The sequence below is a fragment of the Tyto alba genome, unplaced genomic scaffold, assembly GCF_018691265.1.
Source record: "Tyto alba isolate M040663 unplaced genomic scaffold, T.alba_DEE_v4.0 Super-Scaffold_41, whole genome shotgun sequence".
Classification (NCBI taxonomy): Eukaryota; Metazoa; Chordata; class Aves; order Strigiformes; family Tytonidae; genus Tyto; species Tyto alba.
Genome location: NW_024881317.1, coordinates 15228541 through 15245389, shown reverse-complemented (window position 1 = coordinate 15245389; position 16849 = coordinate 15228541). Strand labels below are relative to the sequence as shown.

At 41.0% G+C, this 16849-nt stretch overlaps 1 protein-coding gene across 1 annotated transcript in view; it reads left to right on the top strand.

Annotated features, from left to right (window-relative positions):
• The first annotated feature begins 2697 nt into the window (after window positions 1–2697).
• Window positions 2698–16849, top strand: part of NEDD4 (NEDD4 E3 ubiquitin protein ligase) — a 62213-nt gene continuing 48061 nt past the window's right edge. Inside the window, exons 1-2 of the mRNA XM_042804094.1 lie at window positions 2698–2798; window positions 16464–16537. Coding sequence (XP_042660028.1) covers window positions 2754–2798; window positions 16464–16537 — 119 coding nt within the window. The 5' untranslated portion in view covers window positions 2698–2753. The remainder of the gene's footprint in view (window positions 2799–16463; window positions 16538–16849) is intronic.

Here is a 16849-nt window from a genome sequence, read left to right as displayed (position 1 = left end):
CATATGGATGCCTCTGGGTAACAAAGCCAGAAACACGAAGCTTGTTCACAGCAGGCTATATACTGATGGATTTGGGATTTGACTGTAACTCCTTTTCTGGACAATCAGTGGTCTTTCCGCACAAAAATCTTATTTGGGGCTATTGAGATCTTATTTGGGGCTACATTACATTCTGCTACTTAAAAAATGTAATACAACATATTGAGTATGCTAATGCCCTGTTATAAATTTCTAAATGGCATTATTTCAAATTTCAGAGTTATTGAAACAACATGTTACTCAGTATTTAATGAGTTTTGATGTCTTTCAAAAAAGCCCAATAAGTAATGTGCTAATAAAATATTCACAAACCTTTGTTAAACAGGACTTCAGGATGCTTGAGAGTGCTGCTTCTCATAGTCTTCTAGTGTACAGAAAAGCTGAAACAGAGGAAAAACAGATGAGCTGAGTTCAGGCAAAGGACAGTAATGTTGTAGTAGAAGAATTATAGGGAGAAATAAACCAGTATCTTTTATTAGACTAACCAATAGAATTTTGAAAAACAAAAACAAAGCAAAACAAAAACCACACCAAAAAACAACATAAGCTTTTGGGGGTCTGATGCTTTCTGTCTGACCTGTTTTGTACACTCTAGCAGAGTCTAAGAGGCAGCACTGCACAACCATGTATTCACACTCAACAGCCACAAACCCACATGCTTTTCTAGCAAGTTGTAAGAACAATTTACTAATCAACATTAAGCTCAATCACAGAAACAAGTGCTTCACAAAGTAACTGGACCTGGAAATTGTGCCTGCTCTAACTTAGGTTTTCCTTGCTTGGCTGTCACCCAGGAACCTCCCACTTAAATTTTGATAAACTTGTGCTGGGAGAGTGCCGTAGGGAAGCCTGCGTGATGGGAACTGGAGAGAAACATTAGATGTCCAGAGGCTCAACCCAGAAACAGAAGGGGGCTGTTTCTTTTGAGTTATCCAAAGGCTTATCCAGGTCTTTTTTCTAAACTTAGCTGATCTAATAAAAGACATTATTTCCCAATGTAAATCTACCTGGTCATATTCATAGATAATGACTATGAAGACACTTGCCTGACTGGTACTTTGTCTGTTTCTCAAACTCTCACCTGATTTTTCAGAGGTAATACCCTGCATTTATTTGGGCACATGCACAAACTGATGTTGCTGTTGAGATTGCCTTTCCTTGGAGCCTCCTGCTAGCTCTGGGAGGAGATCACAAGTGTGTGTGATTAATGGGCACAGGTTCACCTGAGCCCTGCTGTGGAAGCATTAGTTATCTGGGTGTTTTATGGTCTGCTTAGGGCACAGTCCAAAGAGCTGAGCCTGGGTCTGTGTGTGTTTTAGAAAGAGTTTCTCATCGGATGATGAGAGAAGTAGGTCACCCAGGTTGTGAGGGGCCAGACTGGACAAGCTGAAAGATGACAAAAGACCTTGGTTCCCTGCCAGTCCAGGTGCTGCTACATTTGTTCATTGTTAGTAACACTATTTGCCACGTATTCATCCTAAAATGAAGGTACTGTCTCTGCGCTTGCAGGCTGTGCAGTGCCTGGAGGGGTTTGGCTCAGGCTTGTAGGACGGCTTATGGCTGCAAAGCTCAGACTAAAACACCGTGCTTTATTTATAGTTATTTCAGCACAGCTCTTCCTGTTGTCCTCTGCCAGCTGGGAAGGCCAGCGGACAGGGTGAGACTCCTGAGTGATTTACAGGCAGCTGTTGAAGGCAGCATGAGTTCAAGCCATTTACAAAACCAGCATGGAACCAGGTCCTTCCAACCCCAGTGTAGGTGACGGTTGGGAAGCACCACTGAATGGCGATTAGAGAATGACCTCAAGTGTTCAGCCGAAATGTTGTCGAGATCCCTTATTCACCTGTTGCTATACTGCTTGTAAGGTTGAATGGGAGGTGATGGCGGGGGGGAGGAAGGGAGGCTGATTTTTCTTTTGAGAAACTGGAAAGCCTTTACAACATTGTTGCTTTGATTTCAGACAACGCTTTTGCAGTTTATCCTTTTCTCTCCTCTGGCATTCTCCCTGCTTGAGTGTTATGTCAGGTCAGCTCCTTCCACTGTGGGAACTTCCTTCCTCCTCCGAACACCCTGGAAGGCAGCACTACCTTGTCCTGTCAGGCAAGGTCCTTTCTGCGCATTGATGTCTTCCTTTCAGTTTTCCCCAAATTTTTGCAATTCCAGAAAATTCCCTGGATGTGAGGGGTTTAGGTGAGAGCTCCTACAGCTTGTGCCTGGCCCTCAGAGAAGCGGAAAAGACCGTGACGATGTAAACCACAGTGGCAATTTTTAAAAAAACAGTTTTATTCGCCCCCTGAGGTAGCTAAGGGGTGCCCCCGGAGCAAGTCCCTCTGCCCCCCCCTGGGGCGGACGGCGCTCCCTAAGCGCTGTGGGGCTGAGGGAGGCGTGCGCGCCGCGCGCCCTCTCGGGCTGCCCGCGCCGCGCGTGTCTCCAGGCGGGGCGCCGGAGAGGCAGCCAATGGGAAGGCGCTCCCGCCTCCCGGGTGGGCGGTGGCGCGTGCTATTGCACCAATCAGATGAGGCGGGGGGTGGGGAAAGAAAGGGGGCGGGGGGCGCGCACCCGCGCTCGCCGTGCTTGGGGGGGCGGGCAGGTGGTGCGCGCGGCGGGCTGTGGGCGGGGATGTGGGCGGGCCCGTGGGCGGGGCGGTGGCGGGCCGCGCGGCGGGGCGGCGGCGGCGGGTAAACACGGCGGCGGGGAGCGCGCGCTGCGCGGCCATGGCGGCTTCTCCGGTGGAAGTGTTCGGGCTGCCGGGAGAGGAGGTGAGGCCTGGGACCGCCCCCCCCGCCCTCTTCCCGCGCTTCCCGCTTCCTTTATTCGTGGAGCGCGGGCGTTGGCTTCTCCGCGGGGTCGGGTCGGGCGGGTCTCCCCTCAGGGCCGGGGTTTCCTGCGGGCCCACCGCGGTCTGGCGTGGGGGAGCGGGACTGAGGGGCAGGGCGGGGCGGGGTGAGGTGAGATGGGGGCCCCGGCGGGCCCGCCTGGGTGCGGGGCAGCGCCGAGCCGGCACCCTGGTGTCAGGGCCCCTCCACAGCGGCTGCTGAGTCGCCCCGGCGGAAAGCTGGCGGCTGCCGTGTCTCCTAGCACCGGCATCCTTGTCTCTAGGCTGCTTTTTGAAAGCTGTGCGAGCCTCCCTCTATAGATGGAGAAATTTGCGTGCGTTGGGCAACTTCCTCGTGCCGGAGCTAGATGGCTGAAGCGGGATTTCTTCTCCCCTCCCGCTCCCTCCCCCAGCACTGAAGAATAAAGTCTTTGTTTCAGGCATTGTTACGGACAGTATTTGAATCACTGAAGCGGTGCGTGGATTTAAATTGTACAAAAGGAAGTTTGGGGCCTGAGCGATGGTGCTTTTCTCTGCATTACTGTCAGAGTACGAAATCTTGCGTGCGTTTCCGTGTTTTTTTTTTTTTTTTTTTCAATAAACTCGAGGTTAACTGAAAGTGACTTTTACAGCGATTTTTTTCACGAGGCGTTGGTTCCTGAGCACGTGGAACTTTGGGAGGTGGCTGGTACTGATGTACCTGGTACTGCACTTCAGCAGTAGACAGATGGGGTGGGCTTTTGCATCGTAACTGTGGTTTGTGCATAGGGCATAATATTGATGGAATAGTTAACTTTATCAAGAAAAAACAGAAGGTCGCTGTTTTTTTAATTGCAGGTGCAGGAAGACTAAAAGCTATATCCATCTGGAGGCTGTTTGGTGACCTGTGTGAAATGTCAGTAATGTTGTCTTTAGGCCAACAGGATATTTTACCAAGACTGTCTTTGATCAGTGCTTTTTGTGTCCAGGCAGTGAGGATTTCTGTGTCAGTGCACACTTGTTACATCGTTATCAGGAATTCACTTGATTCAAATTATGAAATATTCCTAGTCTGTTAGCATAGCTCTCTTTGTCAAGTTCTGCTTTATTTCCGGAGAAATAACTATAAATCTCTCAAATGATTTTTTTTTTCCCCCTTTATTTTAATATTTGAATTGCATAGGAGTTTTAAGAAAGTTAGCACAGCATGCTGCATCTAGTTGGACTAAAACATTCCATGCCTCAGGCTCTCTATTTTAACTTTATTAAACCTATTTTAACTTTATTAAACTTTAGATGTTTCTTAGCCTCCCTTGCTATGGGGAAAATATTTTGAAATCTGGTCAAAATTGAACAATTCTGATCTTCTCTCCATCCTTTCGAACATGAACATGCTCCCTTTGGAACAACTGGGAGAAAGGGGAGAAAGTGTGATTATGTAACAAATCTATTGGATCCAATTTTTTCCATAATTCAAAAGCTTAGTGAAACTTTTTCATGTTACAAATGTGAAAAATGCAGTTTGTTTATGATCAGAGGCTTTGATATTCAGTTGGTGCTTATTGATTCACATGTAAAGAACTCGGTCAGTTCATAGTTTTCATGTGTGATTCTGCATGCACAAATGACAAAACAAATGATCTTAGGGTTATAGGAAAACTGCTGCCAGCTGCTTTTGTTAGGGTACTAGAATGGAAACTAGAATTCTGCATCTAGACTGCCTTTTTTTGTCTTACCAGAGTTTAAATCTGGAAGTTTGCATACGCAGAATCACAGCAAAAACACAAACTCAGAAACCCAAATCATATTGAAAGTAGCATCAAGGAGTTTTCTGTAAAAGCCTCCCGTGCCCTCGTTTTACAGGCTGTCGTAGTTTATATCTGCATACTGCTGCTTCCCCAGGGCTGCTCTGTGACCCATTCTACAAGATGGATTTGTCTGGTAAAAGAAAGCGCAACGTCTTTTTACTTGTTGCAGCTATTCCCTATGATGATGTGGTAAATATAATAACTGTAAAAAAATGGTAAGTAAAATAATGAAGGAAGGTGAGGAGAAGTTGGTCTCATTGTTGAGGCAGTTGAATGCAGTATTAGAGAGTGGATTTTTTTTCTCCCTTTCTTCTCCCTTCCCCTCGTTATGCATTTATTCCAGATTTCTTGGTTGATGGTGTATTACTCACTTGGATTTAATAAAGGATTGCTGATACGGTGTTGCTGACACAAATAAAATGATGAAGAAGCTGGGATGAAGAGGAAGTTGTAGCTGAGGTTATTGTATATGCTGTATTTAGGTGTCTGGATTTCAGTGCCTGACCCTAGCAGATGTAGTTGTCCTTAATTTTTCTGGTTCACTTTTTCTTCTGTAACATGGAGATGGTATCTTTTGGTCACCTATAGGACTTATGACTCAGTTGGATATTGAGATAATGAGCACTAGAAAAGTCAGTGGGGAAAACTAATAATTTCGTATTCAGAGCAGGGTCTTAGCAGTGTGTGGAAAAGGAAGTCTGGGGTCACATGCTGAAAAAATGAAGACAGGAGAAAATACAAAGTAGTAGTTTGTGAGCAATACCAATTTTGTTTACTTGGGTGTCTGTCTCAAAGCAGTTTATGATTCTATCATCAGAAGTTCTAATGGGATGAATATGCAGTAACAGGCTAAATTGAATATAATATAGGAACAGTATTAGACTAAGCTGAATGCTAATCACGTTTCTAAATTCTTTTTTTAATGTGAATTATTTTACTTTGCAGGATAGTATATAGCAAAAAGTCAGATGAACAGATTATACATCTTGCTACAGTTGATCTCAGTGTAGAAAAATGAAGAGATCTAATAATACTTTTAAAGATTACTTTTTGTCCTCTAATTAACTTATTGTAAAGGGGAAAGAAATGCTTTAAAGTATACTTCCGGCCTTCAGGTCAGGCTTTCTCTCACAGTGTTCTTTGCCTCAGGTTGCTTAAAAAAATAATTTGGAAGCATTAAATGCTGTAGATGTTGTTTTGACCTGTGAGGTGGGTAACGGTGCCTGTTGTTGCATACTTGGGATACATCTACCTTTGAATATAGTTGCAAGTGTTGGTTCAGATCTGCAGGAGTGGACTGACACAGCTGCTGCTACTTTTCTTTGTCATAGGAGTGGTGACTTTGCTGGTGCTCCTAAATGTGCTTGTTGAGGTGGAGTGTCCATAGCTACAGGGTTTTTGGCTTGAGGGACTTTCTAATGCAAAACTTTAAGGTTGCTAAAACTTGGATTTCTTAAATTAAGCACTTTGATCAAGCATTTTCTGACACTGAGCAATTCACTTCCAGTTGCGGTATTTTTGTGACAGTTGACTGCACTACTAAATACAACATTTTCTAATGGTAATTGTGAAATGATCTTTTGAAGACTGAAGGAAGAATCGCTGGTATCCCACCTAATGCTCTGTTATTTCTTTGGTTACAGAAGGAATTATGTTTTTCAGGGGGTTTCTGGGTTAAAAAATATTGTTGGTAAAGAACTGTCCAGAACAACAATGTATTTATTTCTGTTTTCTATTAAAATACCTGCTTGCAATGTAGGGCTTTGGAATGGCGTTTAATAAAATGATACCACTTCTCTATATACATTTATTTTAATGGTCAGTTTAACTTAAAAATTTCTATATATCAGAGTTCTTACATTCCCAGCCTGAATTAAGGACGTTTTTATTTTGCTTGGCTCTTCTTATATTGCCTAAATAACATGACACGTTAGCTAGCATTTTTGATCCGTTGTGTCTATTATGTTTGATCCGTTTCAGGGATCTAGCTAGTAGTGGGAACTTCTCACAGGCAAAAATACACTTCCCACTTGTGTGCATTTGCCATTTCAGGTTTCTCAGTCTCTTGAGAGCTGTCCTATGTAGAACAACTGTTCCTGTTTTCTGCAGGTCACATAAGATTTATCAGAAGCATATGGTATTTCATTCTGGAAAGCTTTAGGTATACTTTTATATTTCTTTAGGATATACTACTGGAATAGGTCGTTTATGGTTATTTAGCTTGCTGCTGGTGAACTGTGTGTCTTGAATACATAGTTTGTCTTCTCTACTTCTGCACACCTTACTCTACAACCCTTCTCATATTGCTGCATTTTGGAGATGATGCTGAAGACCAGAAATCTTTCAGACATTACTTTGGAGGCCAGCTTGGACTAATCTCCCTCTGGATTCCTTCCCATGAAAATATTAATTTTCTTTGGCTCATTTGTGCCTGAGCTTGGGGCAGCCCAGTGCTTCTGTTCCTGTTAAAACCCTATGGCCTCCCCAGCACTTCTGTACCAGGTATCTGCTCCATCTGACTCTGTTATATGGGGCACTCAAATAAGAAAAAAAAATAGACATACACGCCTATGTTTCAGAAATGCTTTGAATTTATTATAGGCTGTGAAGGACTTACTCATTGCAAGGCATGATCTGGAATTCAGTGTATCTGGAATAGTTTAGACACTTGTAGCAATGGTGATGCTTGCTGGTTTGGGGTTTTGGGAGGTTTTTTGTTTTTGTTTCGAGATGGTTTGGTTTTGGTTTGTTTTTTAGTTTGTTTTGTTCTTCGTTTAAACAGCAGTATAATTTGTGTAGATCTGATGATTTCAAGAAGCTATCTTATTTACCTGGATTTGTTTTGTTTTGTTTTTTAAAGCCTTTCTTTCACACTGAACTAACAAACACTGTGACTGTTGCAGATACTGGGTTGCACATATTGAAAAGTGGTTTGGTAGTGGTTGTTTTTTTGGTTTGGGGTTTTTGTTTTGGGTTTTTTTGGTAAGTAAAATTCTGTTGACAAAGGGATAACTATTAGCAGATGCTTGTCTTCTTGAATCTTTTCCTTAATTTGCAGTTGAATGGAGGTGTTAAATATAATTTGTAGTAGTAGCCAGCATTTCTTGAAGGATGAGACTTGCTCATATATGAACACAAAATACTTCTGTGGTACAATTAATGTTTAAGTTCTTAAGTTAGTAAGACTGGACTGTAACTGACAGGTGGAAGTTAATGGCTTTCATTACGTTTTCAAGATTGATTAATGTAGTTCTAGAATAGGAATCTTTCTGAATCTAAAACTTGCTTCACTTACTTTGAATTTCTTAAAAGAAAAATGGTTCAGTTCTGCTGTTTGCCACAGAAGGGGAAGAGAGTGCTCTCTGGGTTGTGAATGAATGGTCTCCTCACTTTCTGTCTCCTGGTGAAACAAACTGGTGATGCTAACAGAACTTACTATTGCTTAGAGGTCACCTAACATACATGTACGTCTCATGTGCACGATCTGAATATTGCAGGAACTACTTTCGTTCAGCTAAGGCTCACTATTCTGTGGGAAATTTTTTCTTTCAGGTATGTTCTAACAATAACTTCACTGGCCTGCTCTTTATGCTGTCAACTTTGTATCTATTTCCTGCTGGAATTGCTCAAGCTGATTATAGCATATATAAGTGCTCTTAGCTAGCCTGATCTTAGAATTATGAGTTTTTTGTTTGAGATCTAAAAAACTTTATTTAAAATTATTAATACCCCCTTCTCTATAATATATGAGGAAGGTATATTGTTAAATGTTATTTTTAATGTTAGACAGGTGGAGAATGTCAGTATGTTTTGGACTGCTTAAGAGAAAACATTCTTTGCTAACCTCAGTGTAGGTAATGGAAGATCCAAATCCTTAATTATTCAGACTTTGAAAGGTTTCTTTGAGATGAAAAGACTGATTATTGCTCCAGTAGATGCCATTAAGGAATATGTTTTTTGTTGTGAAGCACTCAAACATAACTTTTATGGTCACTAATGATCTCAAGGTAAAAAAACAAACTTAATGCAATTTGAAATAAGTAGAGTGCTCTTGAATGGGAGATACAGACTAAGAAACTTGCTAAGATATAGGGGTTTTAATTTACAGAAACACAGCAGTGTCATCTACTAAAATTGGCAGATGCAAGAAGCTATCTATTAAACTGGAATATATAGTCACTTTAGCTGTAAGTAATCTTTCAGCATCATTTCCGAGCTGCTCCTAGGCTTCAGAGCCTTTTATGTGATCATGTCTTTCTTTAATCAGTGATTTGTGCTTGAAATACAAGCTACTAGTAGGGTAAAGCTGGGTACCTTGGGTAAAGTGTCTCAGATTTGAGGAGCGTGCTATAAAAGAAACTATACATTCATGGTGTGTGTCTTATGCTAGTACTTATTCTTGACTGGGGTCTTGGCTTTAGTGCACTTCTATCCATGCAAGTGTCTTAACTTTTCTTGCTGTTTATAGCTATTCCTTAACGAAGTCAGCAGTCTGTGTAGATGTCCACTGCAGAACACTCTATAATAGTTGATATTTTTTTTTTTTCTTCTCATCTACTGATTTTCTGGACCTCAGTACATAGGATGGAAGGGATCCCTCTCCATGGGAAGTAGAACATGTTCAGCCCATTGAACATACCTTTCTTTTTATGATCTTTCACTGGCCCAGACTGTTTACTGGTTTCAGTTTTGAACTTCCAAACTATTGGTATGTTTATTTCAGCTTCCCTTATCTGCAGATATGCAAATCTGAATTTTCTGTTCTCTTTTTATCTGTGCACTATATGTAGACATGATACAAGCTGAAGAAAGCCTTAATATAAAATTCCAGGTATTACCAGAATCTTAAAAGGTGATGTTGCTGTACTGTTTTATTGTAATATCCTTTGATGTTCTTTTTTTGGCTTGCTTTAGTGGTAGTTGATTCTTGACCCATCTAGCTGGAACAAAAGAATAACAGGATGCTATTGCCTAGAGCAGTTGTTTACTACAAAGTGTCCTCTCTGTTAGACTACTCAGACATTTTTATATTGGCTTCTTCAAATCAAGCTGTCTCTTCCAGCAGATACTATCATTTTATGTTTCACAGTAGATTAGCCACCTGGTTTTGGTGTTTCCTTACATGCTGTCTCAATCATTTCTGTATAAGTATATTGAAAAAGCAAAACCAAAACTTGCTTCAAAGATAAAAATATGAAAGCCAATAAAATTAATTTTCCAATGTTAATCAAATATGTGCTCTGAAGGACCCTTCTAATTAAAAAACTTTCTCTTCTCTTGCTATACAATTATTTTAATTTATCTGAATTTTTTATGTATCTTACACATGCCAGATTGCTTTTTCTGTATGATAGTTGTTTATCTGAGTCTGACTCCAGTAAGTCACCTGCTGAAGGCTTGGGATATGTCAGGAATCATTGTTCAACCTGAGAAACGGATTGCAACTTGCTGAGAACCCTGTAAAATTGTTTGAAGTGTTTACATTAACAACAGAGAGGCGCCTTTATAGCGACTGAATTAGATAATAATGTGGTAAATGTTTTGTCTTACTACTTCAAGCGAAGGAGAACTGTTTAGTTCAATACTTTCATAGTTCAGTTATTGGATGTTGCCGACACTAATGACTGGCAAAGATAAATGCTTCTTGCTGATGTAATGTTATAGTGTTTCAATGCACAAAATGAAAATTTTTTAGCTTTTTTTCTCCTCCCTCTCCTGACTCGGGTATAGGCAGCAGCTAAAACTTGCAAGGTGTTGAGTTACAGCTCTTAGTTGTTGTGAATCTTATCACATTTAGATTGCGTATGAAATATTTTATCATTTACAGTCTGTGGAACTGGCAATGCACATTGACAGCGTACACATACATCCATATGTACACATGTATGTGCACACGCTCACAGACTGGAGTGTACCTTCAGGAACTCGGATGAGGATCGCATTTGATTGTTCTATGGTTTGTTTAGGGTGTTGTACTATAATCATCACCACGTCACCTTTTCTTAATTTGTCCCTTCTTTCTCACCCTTTCTTTCTGCATATGCCTTCTGTCTTCTGCTCTGTCTTGGACTTCCACAGCTAAAGTAGGAGATACTCTCCCAGTATTATTTTCCTACCATGTGAATTTGGGAAGGATGGGGGTGAGAGTGGACAGTGATAATACTTGTCATTTGTAGTAATTGACTATAAACAGCTGTAACCCAGGCAAGACCATTCTATACTGGTAAAGTTGAGAGCAAGCTTTAAACTCCTTAAAAGCTTGAAATTTCTTTCCAAAGGCTGTTTTCTTGCCCAAAATGAACAGTTTAAGAACTTTTCACCTTAATATGTAGTCACTGAATCTAGGTAGATTCATAGTGACTTTTGTGGAAATGAAATGCCATCCACTTCTGGAAGTGCTACTTAATTAGTTTGATTCTTTCTTTGCTCTGTAGATGATGTCCTGGTTGCAGCAGGGATAGAGTTAATTTTCTTCCTTGTAGCTGATACAGTGCTGTGTTTAGGATTCAGTGTGAGAATAAGGTTGATAACACACTGATGTTTTAGTTGTTGCTAAATAGTGCTTATCCTAATTTAAGAATTTTTCAGTTTCCCATGGTCTGTTAGCAAGCAGATGCACAAGAAGCTGGGAGGGGGCATGGCCAGCACAGTTGACCTGAAGCAGCCAAAGGGCTATTCCATACCATGGAAGGTCAGGTTCAGTGTATAAACTGGGGGGAGTTGGCTGGCAGTGGGGAATTGCTGCTCGGGCATCGGGCAGTGGGTGATGAGCAACTGCATTGTGCATCACTCATATTTTCTTGGGTTTTATTTCTCTCTTTTTGTTATATCACTTTTCATTAGTGTAATTATTTTCTTACTGTTGTTGTTGTTATACTTTAGTTATTAAACTGTTCTTATCTCAACCCACAATTTTTTTTCTCATTCTCTTCCTCATCCCACTGGGAGGGGTGAGGAGTCAGCAAGCGGCTGTGTGGTGCTTAGTTGCTGGCTGGGGTTAAACCACAACAGTAGAGAACACATTTTAGAACTATTTTAATATGCATACATGAAAAGGATTTCTGTGTTATGATCACATATCAAAGTATCACAGGCTGACAGGCATTGCCTTTAAAGCTCTAAGTTATTGATTGTCTACATATCAGCTCAGAAACCTATTTCATCATCTTGTTACATACAATCTGTTAGTAAATAGATTCATTGTTAGAGATTATGAAAATGGCATGTGTTAGCAGACCCAGATATTTTGACCAGTTGATCTTGAACATGTACTTTAGAATATACTAATATGATTAACAATAGAATAATGATAAAACCTTGAAGGTCATAATAAGATAACTAACTTGCCAATTCAGCTCTGCAAGAGATGATTTGTCTGACTTAATCAGACTAAGAATTTTTGGACAGTTTAGTCTCTGTAATATGTGGTAGCCTTATCTCCCCCACATATGCCATCTCTCAGCTTTAAAAATATTATATAATGCCTAAAAATAATTTATCCTTGAGTTTGTTAGGAGCAGACTAACTGATATAAAGACTCTGTGTCATTTGGACTTCGTTTGTGTGCAGCCACTCCCTGAAAGATTCAGTAGTTTAACAAATACTTCTTTTCCCACACTGCTTTTACCTGATTCATGTTGAGGTACTTGTATTCTCAGAGGGAACAGCTTAACAGTTCACAGTAATAACGGTGAAATGATCTGCTTGTATTTTGTATATGATGCTGTGTTGTGGGCCATTGTTGTGTTCCCTTCCCGCCTTCTTCCTCCAGCCTTTAAAGTGCCTGTCAGTCAAATGTTGTCAAAAGAAGCTGAACACCCTTGCTCTGTCTGTACAAACAACCCCTATACAACTCTGTGCCCAGATCTGCTGCCTTTGATGGGATGTTGTGCGTGCATGTCTCGCAGAAGTGCATGTCTGTGTTAGAGCAGATTGGTATTAGGGCATTAAACCTGTAAGACTCCTAGTGTGTTCAAACCAGCAGTGAATACTCTGTCTCTTCACCTGTACAGACAGAATAAATTCAGACTGACCCCTGCAAGTTAATGTCAAGACTGCAAAAGCGTGGATAGGCATTTATGGACAGGAAGAGACTCTTGGGGAGATAAATTGGTCTGAGAGAACAGTTTCCTATACAAGCTACAGTGCTGCTAGACATAGTTGGTGTGTTCCTGGTTACTGACTAGGTGCCTGTCTCTATGCCACCAGAACTACTTGAAGCACTGCAGTAGTGGAAGAGAGTAGCAAGGTAAGCTTGAGAGTGTCTACAGCCAATGTAGAAGTACAGGCTGAAGCCTGTGTGTTTCTTGGACCGCGAAAATGCTCTCAGGTTGCAGCTGCCTGTTGATCTACAGAAGCAGTTACTGATCCACCATTTCTTGTATGTGTGGCTATGAAGGTGACAAATAAGAATCTTCCTGAGCAAGTTGAATGAAGAAGAAAAGGCTCAAAATTGCCTTTGAAATCTTGAAATTTTGGTTTTGAACCTATTCCCCGTGGATGCAGAATCAAGTATGTGATGCTTTGTCTCTGTGGAGCTTGCATTGCCTAATTTTTGGCTTCATGATGTTAGTTTCAAACAGTCCTGGAACTCTTTGGTTGTTGCTTTCTGAGATCAGTGTGTTAGGGGCAGCTTTTGTGAGCTGTAGCAGCAGTTCCTTAGCAATTCTGCCTGTTATCAGTGTGTGGGGAGAAAAGGTCATATGGTTGCAGTGCAGACTGGTATCCTGTCAGCAGGCCTCTCTGCCTTTCAGGATGTGTGGTGTTGTAGCATAATGGGTCCTTCCAGCATCAGGCACTTCTGACTGCATTTGGATCAAGCTGTCTGAATTTCTCCTGATCTACTTTGTGCACTAGTGTGACCAGAGAATGGAGAACCTAATCTCTTGTGATTAAGTCTTGCCCTTGCACATTAGCATGTGTTTTTTTCCTGAAGTTTCTAGTCTGTATAGCTTGGAAAAGGAAGAAGTGGACCTTTCAGTATCACCTGTCAGTTTAATAAATGCACAGAAAGGTGTATGGTGAGTTTTTGGAGGGTAAGAGTGGTTAGTGGAATACGTTAAAGTCAAAAGGGAGATCTGTGGGGAAGATTGTTAATCAAGAAGGATATTTTTACATGGCGGTTCATAAGCAGATGTCAACTTTCTTAGTTGTTCTGCTGGGCTAACTAAAATCCTGTAGCTGTCCTAATTTGGCACCAGCCCCAAAGAAATAATACTCAGCAAGGCATGTTTAAATCAACCTTCAGCATGTCAGCCTCAAGTTTGTGACTTCTAGTTTCCTGAGGTCGTGTACACATCAACTTGTCTTTCTGTAAAATAGCATTCAGATAAATTCAGATCTCATTTTATGGTACAAGTAAACAAACCATGTGATTAAACCAACTTAAATCTGAGGAATGTGGATCCTCTTTCTGTGATCTCCATGTGGACTGTGTTCATGCCCTGTTAAGCCTGACTCTGAGATGCCTATGCCCCAAAGCATCTAATTGTCTTTACTTTGCTCATGCTTGAATAACAGAGAAAAGCTTTTGGTCTAAGCAATTAAATACAGATGCAAGAAAATGTATTTGTCTTTTAGGGCAGTCTATCCTATGCCAAGATCTGCTCGTGGACTTTTTCTGAGAAGGACAGCGTGAGATTGTTTCTCAGGCTGGATTCTGTCAGTGGGGTCCCATGGGCTATGACTGAGGAACCCTCTTCTTTTTGGGAGAGGGTAGTGGTGCACTGAGTGAAGTGCAGAAGCACTCGGTGAGAAATGCACACATGATGCTCTTCCGCTTGAGTGGTCTCCAAAACTCACTGATGTTGAATGTCACTGAAGCCAAGTAATTGATAGAAGATAAATTGGATGCTGTTTTGGAAGGTAAGACCAGGGTGAATATTTTAGTATATTTGTGATACAAAAAAATTTTAACAAATGGCTCTTCTTAATTTGATGCCAACATAGTTTTGTACATACTTAAATCTGGTCAGTTCTGTTGCTGTCATAAAATGTATTGGTAATGTTATGTGCCTTAAAGCCTGGTCATGACCAGGAATTTTGAAAGCTTAAGACACCTACTAGTGGTCAGTGCTGGGTGAGGTTGGTTGTTAGAGCTTTTCTGAACGATTACATTTCCTAGTAGAAGACAATTTTCTTTGAGGTGAAGGTAGGAGATGGATTTATGATTTGGCTGGAGTTGTCTTGGCCAGTTGACTGTTTTGTCAGTAAGTGGATGTTGTAGGTGTTCATCTCAGTCCCTTGGCAATCACCTCTAGCTATAGAGGGTGGGAGGAACTTGCTGATTTTTTTTTTTTTCTTAATTTTATTCTTTGGTGGTTTGTTTTCAGTTTTACCTTGTTAGCCAGTAGTCTCTGCCTCAGGATTAGCATGCTGTTCTCTGTTACCTTTATGAACCCCTCCAAATGGTATTGGTTACAGAGTCCAGCCCTGTGGTTATATAGGAGACCAATGATAAAGCAGACTTTCTGAGTGCTTCCTACAAGTCTCCTTTTGAAAGCACATGTGGAATTCAGGAAGGCCCCAGGGGCAACATCTGCTGCTTCAACCATTGCTCCTTGTATCCATTTAACTCTTTGATCACCTAGATTGGATCAGCTTTCCTCACAAGTGTCTCTGACCAGCCGTTGCCTACAAATAGTCCTTCATCTGCAAAGCTTTTTGCTTTCCAGAAAAACAGTACTCATTTGTCTTTTTCCTCTGACATGGTTGCAGCTGTTGGGATTTTTTTTCCCTTCTTGAATTCAGTGACTTACAAGATGAGCCATGTAAGACTGCACAGCTATATTAATTAACAGGAGATAACTTGTATCACTCCTGTGAATCTGTAATTTGAATAATGTGTAACTGAAATACTTTTTTGGTTTTTAAAAGTTTAATTTTAGAAATCCCAGTATCTTGAGCATGGCCCCTCTGTGCTGTAAAATAAAAATAGATGCAAGAATTCTTTATTCTTGCCTTTTTCTAGAGTTCTTCACTGCTTTCTTAATCTGTTCTGATAAATTTGATACCCTTTTCATTCCCCCCCAGGAAATAAATTTATGACCAGAGTCTATTTTCCACCCTCTGATGAATTCAAGATACCATTAGGTGAAAACTTGCTCTGACCATATACCTTTGAGTGTTTAATGCAACACACTTGAATGGCTAGCGAGATGTAAATGGCAACCTGTTCCTTGTGTCCTAACTGGTCATGCCCATGTACGCCAAAAATTGTTATGCTGTTCAGAGCATGTTCTCACAGAGGTCCTTGCCTACTCTGTAGAAAAGATGGCCAGAAATTGCCTGCTGAGAAACACAGGAACAGCGCATGGAAACTGCTCCCAGATGCTTGTCTTGCTGTGAGGGGCTGGGAGCTGTAGAAGTCACTGGGCTGTATGAATTGTGGTAAGGGCAAGCTGCGATTGCCACTGCCCTAAGGGATGATCTTCATGTGTGTGTGCTATGCAGTTTGTGCATACTGCGTCCAATTTGATACAAGTGTATTTCAGGGCTTGTTGGGGGAAAGTGGTGACTACTGCTGCTGGAACAATTTGGGATTTGGGAAGGAAGGCTGGCAGGAACAGCTGTATGCTAGGTTAACAATCTTGTCCTGTGGGATTAAGCACCCTAACTCAAAATGAAATCCCACTCCTTTTAGGATGCTGAGAAACAAAATAAAATAAAAAAAAACCCCTGTTGTATTGACTTAGTTTTTTTGATTCTGTGTCTACCATCATATGTGGATACGATGGTGATAAGACTTTGAAAGGGGTAAAGGTGGAATAAATTTGTTACTGAAACTTGAATATGCATCTTAAATATCTTATTTTGCATTTTAGGAGAACACGCGTATTGTCAGGGTGAAGGTTATAGCTGGAATTGGCCTGGCCAAGAAGGATATCTTAGGAGCCAGGTAAGAATATATGTTGTTAAAGTATTAAGGGACAGCTGCTTCTTTATTTTCTTTTCAACAGCTGCTTAGATCTTCGTAAATGCTGCTGTGCCTCTTTCAAAAAAAATCAGAATGGTTTTAACTGGTAACATTATAAAATGATCAGAGACTACATAAACATGTAGATACTTGTTTTCTTGCCCAAGAGACACTTGGACAGATCTTATGCATTGGCAAACAGTGTGTGTGAAGGTTTAATTCTCTGCATGGTAAAACAATTCTGCCATGGAGGACAGATACATGTATATATTTTACTTAAGGTAGACTGCAGTT